The following is a 16,604-nucleotide window of genomic DNA, read 5'->3' as shown; positions in this document are numbered from 1 at the left end:
GGATGAAATTGTTGTGCAGTTGGCTATCAACAGCAGCAAATACGGCTGACCACTCGCAGTAACGTTATATCTGTTCAATTCAAGGTGATTGTTACGTTATAGCCTTCGAATTTATTCTCAAATTGAATGAAAACAAAAGATGTCATTGCATATCTCAAACCATGCCTAGAGTAGTGTCTGCTGTCGAAGGTGAAATGCTTACAAACAAGTAGCCCTACTTGTAATGCTGCAAATCAACATATTGTAATGCACGCGAGTCTAGTATTCACGGTTGTCACTCAAAGTGACTCTGAGTGGACCCATGCACAGCGCACAACCGGGCTAACAACATTGCAAACAAGACACGTTTTGCGATCACTGGATCAGTTCATTCCATATTACCTCGCTTTCTTCAGGATGGGCTTCAGAAGAGAGGGCTCTCTGGAATAAAAACAAGCTGTTTCTGCTCTTCCTACCACCACTTATACAAAGAGATCGAAAAAGATGTCGGGATAGCATGTTGTTTTCAGTCACATCCCCATCAGCTGATTCTTCAAAACAAGAAACCTACACGTATGACCTTTGACCCCACTTACGTTCATGACTGCTGGCGTTGGTGGCGTACCTCAGTTCGTGTCACGTGGTTAGAGTTCTCTTTCCCCCTTGCCGTCGAAAATGGTAGGTTGAGAAGTAAAACGTGGTTAGAAATCTTCGTGATAATTTAAACGGTTTTTGTCGTTAATTTCGAAAAATTTTACTTCCCGACTGTACTTGAATATTCAACACACCAATTGAAGTTTCCTATTTAGTACTGTGCGCTAGGATTTCACCACAATTGCTCTAAAAATGTGTCGGAGTTCTTCAGATGGGTAACGTTATTATAATCAAAATGGCGGCGCCCGTCCAACACAAGCGTTTTACATACATGCTTGAAACATACGTCAAACAGTTACTCGGGAAGGCAAATAAGTCAACGGAAACGGAGAAAGCAGAAGACACTGTACACATAAATTTGTAATCGAACACACAGAACCGAATTTCTCGGTGAGGAGGTCGCCAAAATAGTGAAAAGGGAAACCCTGCACTATTTAGCTATGCTATGTGAAAAGCAGTGAAGTTGTGAGCCCCGTGCGTGGCTGACTGTGTGACTGTTTGTCTTTCCGTTCGAGATGATTTCGAAAACAGAATTCTTAAATAAAAAGTATATTATTGTCAAAGTGTTATATTTTCACTGGCGTGAAGTCTAGAAGTGTGAGTCGATCCTATGTACTTGACTAAAAATGCAGAATTCATGATAATTTTGTTTTCGTTTGGCTAAAGTATCAGATACGAGCATGGTATGAATTTAAACAAATACGTGTTTTTGATTTAGAGTACAGAATCAATTGTAATTGGTTGGTATGATGCCATGTTCAGTCAGAGATCTGAATCCTTGATTTTCTAGAAATGGCAATGTTGTTCAAATTCAAGTTCAACATTAATTTACTCCTGAACAAACATGTTAAATTGTCAGTAAATTAGTTTTAAGGGGCTGGTCATTTTTAGCTGGCTGAGGGGTCTTTTTTGAAAACACAACTTGAAGTAGGGGAGTCATACTGTAAAGCTGGAGATTTTTGCTAAAAGATTTACTTTCGCTAATTTCACTGGAAAACAAAAACACAAAATAAATAGTGACTAAAGTGCCTTCTTGTATAGAAACACAATGTATCAGTCTGGTAATTAGTGAAAATGTGGTCTTTGAGAACTAGCTGAAGACTGCAAAATCACAAAATATTGTAGTAGTGAAAACATCTAGGTTTACGGTATTTTGTTTATAACAAACACTATGTACTATATACAGTATTGGACTGGTCAGTTCAGCCTTGTATATTTGAACAAGAACTCGAAATCTGGGAAGTTCAATTAACATACCTAACGTTTCAACAGTCTTCAGATCTCTGACATAGAATGGAGTCATACCCACCATGAATGTATTAGTGATATATCCATGACTGTACCAACCACATACATGTATATCTTCATACTCTAGTCATATTTGCTTCAGGCTAGGGGTTGGTCAAATCAATTTAAATATTTCCATTGCAAGATGGGAACACCCAATACCAGGCCTGATTTGACAATGTCAACTAAACTATTCTGCACAGCTTGTTAACTTGAGAATGAGTTCTTGTCTGAAAAAAAAACAACTTCAAGTCAACTATTTTCAAGTGATGTTAATGTGTTCAGTGTGCAACAAAAAGACAATTTCCTCATTTGGTACCATTTTGTCATTTGTGGGAGGTTAAACCACATGAAAACTTTGACAACATCCCAAAGTTTTAGTACTCTATACTGGGTAAAAACCACTTTACTTATAACATTATCACAACTGGAATGTTATCTTTGGACAGGACACACTTCAGTATTCATTTTGTTAGGGCTAGGTCAGTGTTGTATATATCGACAAGTACTGTTAGATTCAAGATTAGTGATTATTTATGTTTATTGACAAACTAATCACTTTTATTCCCAACTATGCCCTTTTTCCCAGGTGTTTACTCAGTTTGTAGAGATTGGCCGTGTGGCCTTCATTGCTCATGGAAAAGATGCCGGCAAGCTTTGTGTCATCATTGATATAGTCGACCAGAATAGGGTAAGTGGTCATGCAGATCTCCTGGTAACTGCTGTGACTGGAATGTGATGCTTGTAATACTAATAGTGCCGAATTTGCTGAGACTGTATACTTTGTGAAAATGTGCAGAGGTGGTGCTCTGTGGAAAAACACTGAATTTTCCATGTCAATGATTTATAAGAGTGAGCGCAAGCAAATTGTTGAAAGCTAGAATGTTCTGTGTATATCAGGAGTTTCATAAAAGCCTGGCAGCCAGAGAGTTTGCCTCATCACTTCCTCCAGCTACTAGAATTTGTACATACACATCTTGTACAAATTGTATGTAGCTATGTAATGTGAGTATGAAATTAAGGGGAGAGAGGGAGAGAGAGAGAGAGAGAGAGAGAGAGAGAGAGAGAGAGAGAGAGAGAGAGAGAGAGAGAGAGAGAGAGAGAGAGAGAGAGAGAGAGAGAGAGAGAGAGAGAGAGAGAGAGAGAGAGAGAGAGTGTGTGTGTGAGTGAGTGAGTGAGTGAGTGAGTGAGTGAGTGAGTGAGTGAGTGAGTGTGCGAGCGAGCGAGCGAGCGAGTGAGTGTTGGTTCTTTACCTTTCATTTCATGGAGTGTCATGGATTTCTGATACCTGAAACAGAATTTTACTCCTGAGATTATCGTGCTCTCCCTCTCCTTCCTGCAACAATATGACTTGATGATTAAAGGCCAGGGATTCAATCCCAGGTACTTGCATTTATGTTATCAGTCAAACCATAATGATTATGCAGGGCTCGAAATTCGTTTTTTTTCTTGGTAGCGCAGGTGGGCTACCATCTTTTAAATTTGGTAGCCCAAGAGCAATGACTGGTAGCCCATATGATATGCATGCATTCCTAAATTAATGGTGTCTGTGTATATATGTAACTATATGATGTATTGAATTCGATGAGTGATTGAATAACTTAAAGAGTCACGTTAACAGTATAACACGTTATTTGTGTGTATTTCATGCCATATTTGACATTGGAGACGCAATTTTTTGCAAGTATGTGTCTCTGGGGACGTGTCATAAAGAGGGGCCGTATGAGGCTTACTGTTACAACGTACGGTTATCATTGCAATGAAGCAAACACATGTAGTCGCAGTTCGTACTTGTAACTATTATCTAAATCTCTTGGTGCAGTGAGACCTGTAAAATTTGAATATGATTCAACGTATGGAAAACGTATAAACAGTTTCATAAGCCCCATGGCCATTTCCTGATGTGGAGACTACGTCTTGGGTAGTTTAGAAACTATGTGCTGTTATCATTATCTATCCACGTGATTGGTTACTTATTAACAGACGGGTTAGACAGGATTTGTATTAATACATGACGGCCATTACGGAAAAGCCCCTTCCATTCATTGGCAAAGAGATAATCAAACAGAGTCTAAGCAGACGGTCCATGCTGAAAACTTCACACAAAATTCAAATCATCATGTCACCATTTTATTCTCACTAAAACTTCAACTTTCTTTTGAGCTTTGCTACTACTACTAGATCGAATGCATTACGTGAATTTACCATTCACCACTGCATGCTCTCAGGGGTTGCGTGAGCATGGTTTACACACGGAATGTTTTAGGCATCGTTCAATAATAAACGAATCTGTAGGTGTATACCAAGTTAACAGTTCTCATCAGCAGCATAAAATTTTATCAAACACCATTACAACTGTGTCTCTATCAAGTTGAAAGTTATAGCTGTCATTCATGTTATGGAATTTAGTTACTGCAGCAGTGTACCGAGAGTGTACTGTGCTCCGACTCCGAGAAGAACCGGAAGGGCCCGGGCCGGAGAGCAGATTTCCAGAGAGTGATTACCATGGGAAATTGAAAGTACAGACAGATAACATTAAATCGCAGAATATTGTTGCATATAAATGTTTTGTTGTGACATTTTGGAAGTACAAGCTGTGTATACGATGAACAGAAGAATGACGTGTACAGTGTACATGTGTTTCGTGTACATTTGATATACATGTAGTGTGGATGCAAATTTGGAAAAGACGCACAGATTTTGACGCTTGGCGAGAACACGTCCCACAGGACTGCGACCTCGGAGGCCCCCGGCAAGGGAAGGTGTCGGAGTCAGGGTGTCACAGTTTCATTCAAAACTTAGTAGCCCAATTGGGCTACCACTCACATAATTTGGTAGCCCAGAGACAAACATTGGTAGTCTGTGGACGCGGGACTACCGCGAATTTCGAGCCCTGTTATGTAGGATCATTGGTCAGTTCTAGACCAACTTTTTTCTATAGCGGAGCTCTACCAAGGAACTGTTTTGCACACCTAGATTTGAATCCTAATCCATATTTCTATTACTTTTAGGCACTTGTTGATGGCCCATGCACTGGTGTTTTAAGACAAGCCCTCAACTTCAAAAGGCTGCACCTTACTCCATTCAACATCAAAATCCCACACAGTGTGAAAACCAAAGTCGTCAGGAAAAAGTTCGAAGAAGCTGAAATCAAGAAGCAGTGGGAAGCCACCAATTGGGCCAAGAAAATTGAAATAAAAAAGAAGGTAAAAGGATACAGGGAACATTTGTTAGTGTGGGACAGTATAATATAGTTACTTTGGAATGGTAAATTGGAAATGAATGTAACGTTTTAATCCGACTACTACAGACTTTGATCACGTCACATACTGTCCTAGTGATTCTTGGAACTATGAACAATATATTCTCCATTTGTTAGTTTGTAGTATTCAATCATTGACCAGTCTTTTCTAGCAAAGAAGTTTACATTTGGTTTGTAGTACAAGGGAGTTGGAACATTTTGACCCCCAACTTTAAAAAATTGTTTTTTTGCCAAGGTTTAACATCTTTGAGATCATTTACACAATAGGAACTTCTTGTATGATTACAGTTTCGCCACATATGAAATAATGTTCAGGCTTAAATATAAAATATTGTCTGGTTCCTGTTACCTGACCTTACCTAGATTTTCACTGCTGAACTGAATCTTTTTTTATGTATTCAAGAAATAAAATCTTGAAGGTCTCACGAGAATAGAAATATAAAAAGACAATATGAAACTGTTATTCCAATCTGTAATGGTTGTACATCTGATGGGAAAAAACCAATAACACAGAGACCATATGGAAAACAACGGAAAACATAACTACCTGAACTAGACACTCACCTTGTATAAAAATAATATTCAGATTAACTTATTTTTCAAAATCTCTAAAAATGTATTTTTCCCTTTTCTACCACTAGAGGGCAGCACTGACAGATTTTGATCGCTTCAAGCTTATGAGAGCTAAACAAGCGGTAAGTATTTCATCAGAATCTACCCAAAAAGTTCTCACCTTGCTCTGGAGTCATATATGAGGTAGAAAATGTACACTCTGAGCTCAAAGCTATGTTTATTTAAGATCAGAATCAGTTTCTGTTTTATATTCTCTAAGTTGTCTTTTTCTATAATATTTCGTTGTACATCCTTGTCTTCTTAAAAATCTAAGATAAAACTGATAGGATCAGAATTAGTTTCTGTTTTTGTATTCTCAAAGCTCTCGTCTTCTGTATTCGTAGACATCTTCTCATTGCTAGATGTGTTGTGTAAATACTATCTGATGTATAACTTACTTGGTTAGAAATCTCAAGTAAATACATGAATTACTGTTTTAAGTAATTTGTGGATAACAGAGGGAGTCAAGTGGCATTGAATATTTTGTTGTAAAAGCTGGTAACCATGACAAATACCACTGTTTTTTGCTATGGTTTTAGAGGGAAATCTGGTAAAAAAAATTGCATATAAAACCTAGGTAGATTTCTGTACCTTGTACCATAATTATGTTTTGTACCCCAGTAACGAAGGTGGGTAATCTGGTATAACTTACATCGATGTCCATATCCTGTACCTTAATTTTGATGGAGAAATCCAGTAACAGCAGGAAGAAATCTTGACAAACATGTGCATATAAAACTTGCATTGATTTCCATACCCATGAGCCTTGTTCCATACTTTAATCGGTGAAACCAATTAAATTTCCAGTGAAACTGGTCAACTCCGTTCTGTCTTTTGGTTAAAAGCACAATATTGAACCAGTTTTGAGGCAATACTTATTTTAATGATCTTTGGATATTTTTTGATTGATTTAACAGAGAGGCAGAATCATCAGAACACAGTACAACAAACTGAAGAAGGAAGCCGCCAAGAAGTAAATCGAACATGCTTTTATTTGTACCGGTTGCTTCAACATGCTGTGTAATTATGTACTGGTAGAACATTAAAAAATACCACGTACCTAGTCTATTGTGTGTTTGCCAATTTATTGTGAAATGTTGAGATACGACTGGAATGGCTTTGGTACATATATTGTACTAGTGTATGTGAAGAGAGGGGTTGTGAAATTGGTTCAAGGATGTAGAGATCTTAACAAAAATGTGGATTGAGATTTGTATTCGTAACTTTGAACATAGACCCTCCATGGTACCATGTGGGGGGGGGGGGGGGGGGTTCTATGCTTTGAAATAGAGTAAAAGTAATGTGTGAACTTCTGAACTGTTTTCAGTAGTGATGTGAAGAGAAGGGTTATGGTCAGAGATTCAAAGATGTTTATAAAAATGTGGAATTGGGAGTAGACATTTTCATTTGTAAGGAAAATGAATTTGTGAAATTATCAAGCTTGAAAACCACACAAATTCCTATCCCAAAAGTTTCGAGTCAGGCAAGATAATATGTATGAAACGAGTGCAGAATGATGTGTTGTATGTATATTATAGCTAGTGAAGTAAGGATTTCATTTGGAATAAAATCTACAGGTAGAGATATCCTCTGCCGTGAATGAACCATTGCCATCAGGACAAGTATTCCTTCACATCCACACTACCTTTCAACTACAAGTGCATTGGTTGACATTACATACCAATATACTCTCAGCCCTACACATTGTTGACAGCAAGAGTGGAGCATCCAGAACGACTACTGTTTCAGTTGCCAAGTTTTCATCTCTAGTACAGAATAAAATCAATGGCTGTGTGCCATTCATTGTAGAATGTACTTAAAATATTAATACATAAAGGTTTCGCATTAATACCAGAATTTGGAAAGTAATGTTATGGCCTAGTTTATTGTACATGTTTGGTTCCGGTTACCCGACCCCATCTAGTTTTTCACTACCAACCGTAAGCTTTTTTTCACGTATTCGAGAAAAGATAAATGAAATTGCGAAGTCTCACAAGTAATAGTGGATGCGGAAACTGACATGTTAAAAAGACAATATAAAACTTCCAATCTGTAATGGCTGTACATCTGATGAGAAGAAACCAATAACAGGCTAATAGGGGAAACATAACTACCTGAACTAGACACTTGCACATAAAAAAATCTACCAATCCCACCTATGCTAAAATTGAGCGTAATTGGAACCACACAATTTTTTAGACCTTAGACTATTTAGTGTTGTTCACTAACATCCACTATATGCATTCCATCAAATTTTAACTTTGAATGCGATGAATGAATGCACATCAAGACATTTTTTTAAGTGTTTCTCTTAAGATATGATTTTATTGCATTCTGTAAAATTTATAGTCTAAAATATCAGTTACATGATTCTGAAAACTACAATATGCAAAGTCCAGTATCCAAGTCACTAAATTGCAGCAAATATAAATGTCAGTGCTATACAAATCTTCCAATACAGCTTGACAACATATTCCCTGTTGGCAAATATTGGAATTTTTATGAATACTGTTAGTATATATATATTATTATACCTATTTTTTGATATGACGTCAGTTCATTAAAAACTATGATTCATCTGTAAGAATCTAAAATATGCACATCTTGGCACAAATTGTGTTTTGGATGACAAGATACAAATGGTATACACATGGAACCTTGAATACCCCTGTAACAGTTATGTACCTAGGACAGGGTTGTACATATTGCTGTACATGTACCAGTTCAGTGGAGCCACAGAGGTTGTACCAGCTATATGTAAAGTCTCTCTGTACCAACTGTGTGAGCATACCGGTAATTGTAATGTAAGTATTTCCCACCACTATGTAACAGAGATATTTCCCAGTCATGTACCAGTTGTGTAAGCAATGCTGATTGGATGTGAATGAAAGATCTGCTACACAGTCGGTATGATCCCACCATAGCTGGTGCATGGATGTGCACAACTACATGTATGTATTTGGTGTGCTGTGCACAGCTATGGTACTGAGATATCCTGGCACAGAGATGGTATTCACATCCACGGAACAGGAATATTTTTCCCAGCCACCCAGCAAGGCTGTGTAAAAACATACCCTGTAACAGGGCTGTGAGGCATACAACTGGTACATAGCTGTCCTCCTCTTCCTAGCACTAGGATGTGGCCATACCCTAGAACTACATGTAGGATGTACAAGGTTCCCTGTGTATCTCACATAAGCCAAGTAGAAGACGTTTGAACAGAAAATTTGGGTTTTACACCCTGTTGTTATACCTCAAGACAATGTCAGTCACTTATGACATTGATTCTTCAGTGTAAAAAATAGTCAACATGCATAAATTTGTCATTATTACTACAATTACAACAAGTATGTATGTGTACACTGACTTAGTTTAGAGGCTATCTGGTGGCCTAGAATCTCTAGATCTCTCCACCCAGTCTAGCTCAATAAGAAATAATGAACCACAAGTTGTTCATGAAAATAAGTAAACCCGCTACTGTTAGCAAGATGTAAACAATGTATAAGTGGAGGCCTGATATGACAAATGTACCATACATGGACATTACGTAACTGCTCCAAAAAACACTAACTTATCAATGGGCAGAATACTGTGATTGATTAACAAAGACATGATGTTACTGACTGTGTGGGTGTGGCTTCATTTGAATTGGAAATTTCATCACATCATCTCATTAAGCAGAGCTAAGACACGAGAAGACAGATTTTAAGTCACGGATAGCCTCTAGAATAACACTGACTTGATGTCTGTCTGTAAACAGTTATCAACTGTTTTTGATGTTTGTCAACAACTTGTCTTGTGCTGGTATAATTTCATGTTTTGACAAGACTTGATTTTATATCTGACAGTATGCTTTCAGCAAAGTACGACACATGCATCTAAAAAACTTACATGATGTGTTGACAACATGATTTTAAAATTTGTTTGTGGAAAGGAACATGTCACAAACATTTGAGGAAAGCTGCTTGGTTGTCATTACTAAGAATAACTGGTAATGACACTTTCAAAATAAGTTTTAGTCACAGAACATTTTGTGTACACAGCAGGATAAGAACAGCAAATTGCTTATAGCAATGCAGTATGTTTTCGTTAACGCACAATTTAGATGTCATTCCCCAATATTTTTCTTTGTTCAGCCAAGGAAAATACGAGTGACCTAAGAGGCATTTGTCACAACCCAGAGGTCACAACTATTTTCTGGCTGAATGAAGAAAAATATTGGCGAGTATTAAAACATAATTATACCAGTGCAAGTGATATCAAACAAAAATCGGGGAAAGTAATAGCAATTTTGAAAGTTTTGATTCATATTTCGAACACAGCAGAACCAATGACGTAGACATCATGCATTGTCGTGACATAGGCATGACATAGAAGACCAGAATATATTTTGGCCTTATACATGGTATAATTCACAAATGACTTGCGACCCAAAACTCAAAATAACAAACTATGAACAAAAACTGAAAGTAAACTTGGAGACTATTTCAGTAGGTGTACAATAAGATTTCACAGTCAAACTCAAAATTTAATGTTTTTCCAAACAACCCAGATTTCCCCTTTCAATGGCAATCACTATGAATGCAGCGTTTTTTTTTCTTAAGGACAGTCCGTAAATAAAATTTACCCAAGTTCCAAAGTCGCTTGTATACCGGGTTCCCCATCAATATCACTATTTTTACTAAAGGTTGGGGAACCCCGGTAACAGAATCGGGGAGAGGGATCCGATGAAAGTTGCATAGTTTCCCATATAATCTACCATAATTTTATTTCAGAACCCTGGTAACATGACATGGGAACCCCAGTAGATTTTACCTGCTTACCGCCCTTAACAAAAACACTGAAAATGGTTCAGCAAAAAGGTAAACTATGTCAATTTTTACCCGATTTCCCCCTTTCTGGCACAGGGGTTATCCAACGTTAGCAGAAAACACTAACATGTACAGTATAAATTCACCTTATTATTTTTGTCCTCGAAACTAGTAACTATAAATATGCAACGATGTACATCTACATGTAAGTACTGCAAAATATGAGTAAGACTATGCTCAGACTAGTTGTCTGAGCTCTACGTAAAGAAATAACAAGACAAGCTTTGCAAAATTATGAGGATCCTTTCTACCATGACTTACAGTACAGAATCCCCATAAAAGCACACAATACATCATATGTATGAAGAAAAAAGGCAGTTAAAATTGTAAAAAAAAAAAAAAAAAATTCATGGTGTTTTTGTACAACAATGCTTTGCACAATTGCAGTATCTACACCAACACATCTCTTGTAGCCATTATATACGATGGAAACCAGTTGAAGTATCGTGTTATCTAGTATGTAAGGTACGCCATGCATGATGGGGCACCCTCACTCATCAGTCAACTCCAGATAGAGCAGACCAGTGAGGCCAGAGTGAAACAACGTATCTTTCATTCTACATGTTGTCTGGCTCAAAAACATAACTTATGTTAACTTACTACATTTGTTTTGCTCAATAAAAATCTTCCTACACACTGCTTCTTTGTATCCTCTGGCATGACAACAATCTTACCAATATTGCTACATTTTACCCTTAAGTTAGCAGATTGTCACCAATTCTATACATTGTAACAAAATATTCTTTTTTCAGGCATGTCAGCCGCTGAGTGTGACAATTATATGTCAATTATTGCCATGCCAGATGATAATAATAACAAGAAGCACTGCTAATTAATTAGATATTTGTCAAGCAAGATAAGACTTTGCAATGTCAGTATGATGTTTGTTGAGCCAGATGATAATATTTTGTAACATTTAGTGCAATATTTGTCGATGCAGATGAGAAGAGATTTTGCAACGTCAATACAACATTTGTCGAGCCAGACATTTTATTTCAACTCAACTGGGTTCCATTGTAGTATTTATTTGTAGCCGACATTCAATTGAAATTCTACTCCATTTTCAGTCTGGTTTATACTCAATTCAAGATCATCAACAGACCATTTCTTGTCTGGAGGAAGGACATTTGAAAAGTTGATTCTTGTGCTTGTGTTCATATAATCCCGGAAATACTCCATCCGTTGTCCGTCATCGAGCCCGTTGTCTACAATGACACCACCTTGTACTCTGCCTGTAGTCTTGTCCATCTGGTATCTAGCTTTGGTGCATACTTTTCCCTGCCCCTGTTTTTCAGGTTTGGAACTCCCATCAGTATCTCTGTCTGTGTTGTTTTCACACTGATTTAGGTAGTCCTTAGTAACACCTTCCTTCTTTATTGTCACCCCTGCTAGATTTATTGGACAATCAGGTTTCCCTGTTTGCTCCATCCTGTTGTCATGGAAACTAGATGTTGATCTACCAGTGCCCTCTTTCCTACTGGGTGGTAACACATGTGAACTGACATTTTCTGTCAAATCAACTGTCTTCTCTTGAGGTTCACTTTGTGACGATGTTTTTGTCATTCGATCTGATTGGTCAATAGGAACTAAAATTCCATCTTCATTTAAAGTCCATACTTGCATCGATGAGGACACTTCCATGGCTGGGTCATCACCATCAGAACTGGTTCTGATGCGTCCCTGAACTTGGGGGATTTCAGAAAATGGTGAAGAAGAAAGACTGCAAATGTTGGAAATTTTCAAACTATCGTTTAGGTGTTTAGATGATGATGCAAACACTGTGTCTTGGGAAATTATCTGGGGCATGCTTGCAAAATGTTTGTCAGGTCTCCCAGAAGGTGTCTCGGGCTGCAAAGCCCTCTTCATTCCCGTCGCCACATTAGGTGTAGGACTATCCAATAACATGCTAGTATACTTCTGCTGTGCCTTGACTATCGCATCAACTTCTACATTTTGGTCGTTCAGCAGAGAGTTATCTTCAAGTACTGCCGTGGCACTCTTTCGGATTGGTATGAAAGCAGTAGGACCATACATTGCACTATCTATGGTATAGCCCAATCTTTTCACCATGTTAGGAAGGAATTTCTGCAGAGTGGATTTCCCAATTGGCACACCTTTATGGGCAAAGGAGTCACTGGTCTCCGTCCAGTACAAGTAAAACTCGCCAGCTGGAGCATTACAAGCCGAAACACTTTCTAAGTACTTGGAGAATATTTTATAAACCGATCTTGGATTGTACGCATTGTCATACTGATAGATTCCTCCCTTCAACATTGAGCTGTCTTTCTCTTGAGTTTTTTCTTCATTTCTGCAGACTTGTTTAAAGTGGATGAAGTCCCCCTCTTCGTCTTTTCCCATCGTGTAGTACGACTGCATTGTGTACCTGTGCTCATTTTCTCCGAAGATGCCGAACACTTTGCAGTTGTAGAAATACACAGCGTTGGTCAAACCCTGACCTGTGTCCATAGCTAAGATCCCCTTCCGCCAAAGCTCTTCCTCAATCTCCGGGGTGATGATATGTTGTGCGTTCGCCCTTTCCTTCTTTAATGCGCGGATCTCTGTACTGGTTGGTCGCTGTTTTCCGGCTATATCTGCATGTGGATAACCACGCTCAGTGAGGTAGTATTGAACGCCTTGCAACAAACTGGGTAGCGTTGATACGTTGTACGGCTTACCGTCTTTTCGTCGTGCCTCCTTTCGGAACACCCTGACTAATTCAGCAAAACGTGCTTCGCTAACGCCGTTCATTTCGTCCAAGGAGGGGATTCGCCCCAATGCATCGTCATCGTCGCAATAGTCTACTCTCGCGTTCCGCTCAGCTGCCCACTGTTTCCATGCAGCTTGTGCAAATCTCCTCTGGATATTACGATTCGTGTCATAAATTGAACGCTCCGTCGCATAACTCATATCATCATCGAAAGCAGCGTTGTCGATGTCTTTGTCAACATTGGCACTTTCAGCGAATGAATTTACACACTTTGACAAAACATTTGGTGATGGCAACTCTATAAATTCTTCGTTACCTATTCCTTGTTTCTTTGACCATTTCCACGGGCGTTTTAGAGCTTGTCCAGATGCCATGTTCTTCAAAGTGTAAAATGTTTTTGTCACAACACGTTGAGCTGCAAAAGCGGAATTGACATGACCTCACGAGTTGACCTAGACCGTATCACAGTATTGTCATGGTATATGTTCCTACGCATTTACCAGTAGGCGAATAATGTAGATCATTTTCTTTTTTTCAAAACATTGTTTCAATATCAAAAACCACACCTTATTCCTAACTTGCATATACAGTATCCAGATGTTTGTTTTGTGACAATTTTTTGTTTGTATTTCACTTGATGTTCGAGGCCTGCAAAAAATGGCGGACTCAGCTAAACATTAAAATAATGTAATTCAACTGGTTGGAAACTGTTTGTATGAGGGCGCTCTACAAAAAAATACATTGCTTCCAGGCATAGCACCACTGTTGTCATGAAAGGTAAGATCATCGGATCAAGTTTTCGGAGTGACTATTAAAGTTGTTTTATCCGAGGAGAGAGCACTCCCAACAAAAAGCTATGTAGATATGTGCCACCCAAATTGGTCTTCATTTTGGTCGTTCTAGTCTGGAATGGGTGTGCTTTTGCAAAACGGTCGGTATAGATTCATCCATCCATCCATCCATTTCTTAAGTCTTTCATTCATTCATTCATTTATTCATTCATTCTTTCATGCAAACACCCATCCATCCACCCAACCATTCAATCATCCATCCATTCATTAATTCATTCATTCATGCATTCGAATACATGCAACTACACATTGGCTAAACAGTTTACTCAGTGAATTTGAATTTGAATTTAGTGGGTAAATGTGGTCCTCATAGGGATTTTCAAAACGCCATGGCAACAAAGGAATAGAAAATTGGATTAAAATAGATATGACAGAAAACTTACTTTGAAAGTACGAATTTGTGGTATTATATAGTTTATTGACTATTGCAGACGTGGCACAAGTCCATATCACAACGTACCATGGAGAGTGAAATTGTGTACGTACGTATCTCTCATTACACCGCAACGAAATATTCCTTGACAAGTCAGACGAAGGAAGGTATCATTGCTCCATGATGATCAGTGCCCGATTGGAAGTTGCATTATTTCATTCACCATGATGCATTTAAAATTGAAAAGTGACCATATGGATGTGAATCGAGGCATTTATTTTGGGTTTTCAGTCGATAAAACAACCCTTCGACTTCTAAAATGTACGTACGGGCGTTGAAATTCATGTACGTTCGTAAGTCTACTCGGATGAATCATCATTCACAGGCCTAGCGTGCCTGGCTTCCTTCTGATAAACAAGGGTCATGTAAGACGTGTTCGGTTATAGATGGAATCGATCAAATTATAACGTCTTCAAAGTGCCGTTGATATACTGGTACAAATTACAATGGAGAAGAAATTAACACAACTTCTCAAATGTATCTAGTGATTATTCAAACTTCATCAGGAGAAAATAACAAATTATATTTTGATACTTTTCATAGTTATAGTACCTGTATTTCGCGGGTTTTTGAGTGATACATTTATAAATTAAAGTGGCCATGCATATAGTGATGACAGGTAGGTACATATTTTAGATTTTGATAAAATAACTTACCTACCATGTTGTCCTAGTTGAAGAAAGAAATAAAGGTGAAACAAAATCGACCAAGTCCATGTTTATCGACTATCACTAAATTGTAAAATGCTAACAATAGTGTAAACAATGGAGAATATTTAATTGCTCTTGGTTCCAAGAATCAATAGGGCAGTAAAATATAGTTATAATATGTTTGTTTGTTTGTTTGTTTGTTTTGGGGGGGTTTTTGTGCGTGTTTTAAGCTTTTATCTTATTCTCCGTGTTCAGATTTTTATTAGTATTTTAATTGAATTTTTTGACCAGTGTTTTTTCTTTTGAGCAAACACTTTTTCTATTCTTATTTTAACTGATATGTAAACTCAAATAATTTGACCATTTTAGCATGTGGTCACAAAACTGTTTTAATAAACCATCTATTATTATTTTTATCATTATTATTATTTGGATCTAGAACCGGGGGTAATGTTAAATCATTTCATGATCAACGCACGTCCGTAGTATAAAGACCGAAGAGTTGCGTTCGTTCCCAATAATATTGAGCGTTCCAAAGTATTATTTTACGGTCATGGAGTGTAAAGAGTTTGTTACAATGACAAATAATTCACATGGTTGTTTTTTTAGATAGTTTGTAATTTATTGAGTTTCAACTTTAGCTAGATAGGGCTTGGTATATGTACGTTATTTTCTTCCGGGGTACGTAGTTATTACCGCCACGTGTCGGGCAATACTGTACTGGGTTCGCCATTACCAATTCCTACTCACCCTTCTCTTTTCGAAAATAAACTTGCTCTGTACTTCGTCGAGTAGTGTCTTTAGTACTTTTTCGTCTTAAAACCATATCTCAAAAGCGACTTTTAGTCCAGTCGGACGTGATCGCCGATGGTGGCGCACTCCGCTGACTTGAATCTTCCCGTGACTAAACTGTACAGTACTAAAAGGCCATGGCTCATTTTCAAAAACACACAGTTGTTGCAGTAGCTATGTAGCAGGCATGGACTATTGGTATTTGTTTTCAACAGACGCTCATGACTCGTGATAGGTTTCAGAATGTAATAAATTATCGATAGTATTGATGTATACATATAGATAATCTTTATTTATTATTTATTTATACTGGAAAGTTCTTTAAGTATATAAACATTTGTCTCCCAAGAAGTCCAGTGAGGGCCATCCCTCATGGGTTCACACTACACCAAATGTTACATATTCGCATACGAAAACGTTTGCATTTGTAGTAAATATCTAGTGGCATATCCTACTATTCAGACATATGCACACGTATGCTAAGAATTTGGAGTCGACGTATGTTC

General features: G+C 37.9%; 2 protein-coding genes across 2 annotated transcripts in view; one reads left to right on the top strand and one right to left on the bottom strand.

The window, feature by feature from the left end:
- Positions 1–526, bottom strand: part of LOC144437531 (putative D-lactate dehydrogenase, mitochondrial) — a 34,600-nt gene extending 34,074 nt beyond the window's left edge. The window contains exon 1 of the mRNA XM_078126475.1: positions 382–526. Coding sequence (XP_077982601.1) covers positions 382–498 — 117 coding nt within the window. The 5' untranslated portion in view covers positions 499–526. The remainder of the gene's footprint in view (positions 1–381) is intronic.
- Positions 527–635: 109 nt separating this feature from the next.
- On the top strand, positions 636–6,858 carry LOC144437729 (large ribosomal subunit protein eL14-like). Its single transcript, XM_078126739.1, has 5 exons — positions 636–657; positions 2,510–2,611; positions 4,932–5,126; positions 5,824–5,877; positions 6,712–6,858. The coding sequence occupies exons 1-5, from the start codon at positions 655–657 to the stop codon at positions 6,769–6,771; spliced, it is 414 nt and encodes a 137-aa protein (XP_077982865.1). The 5' UTR covers positions 636–654; the 3' UTR covers positions 6,772–6,858.
- The last annotated feature ends 9,746 nt before the right edge of the window (positions 6,859–16,604 follow it).

This window comes from Glandiceps talaboti, chromosome 7 (assembly GCF_964340395.1).
Source record: "Glandiceps talaboti chromosome 7, keGlaTala1.1, whole genome shotgun sequence".
Lineage (NCBI taxonomy): Eukaryota > Metazoa > Hemichordata > Enteropneusta > Spengelidae > Glandiceps > Glandiceps talaboti.
The sequence above is the reverse complement of the archived record's forward strand: the minus strand, read 5'-3'. Positions and strand labels throughout refer to the sequence as shown.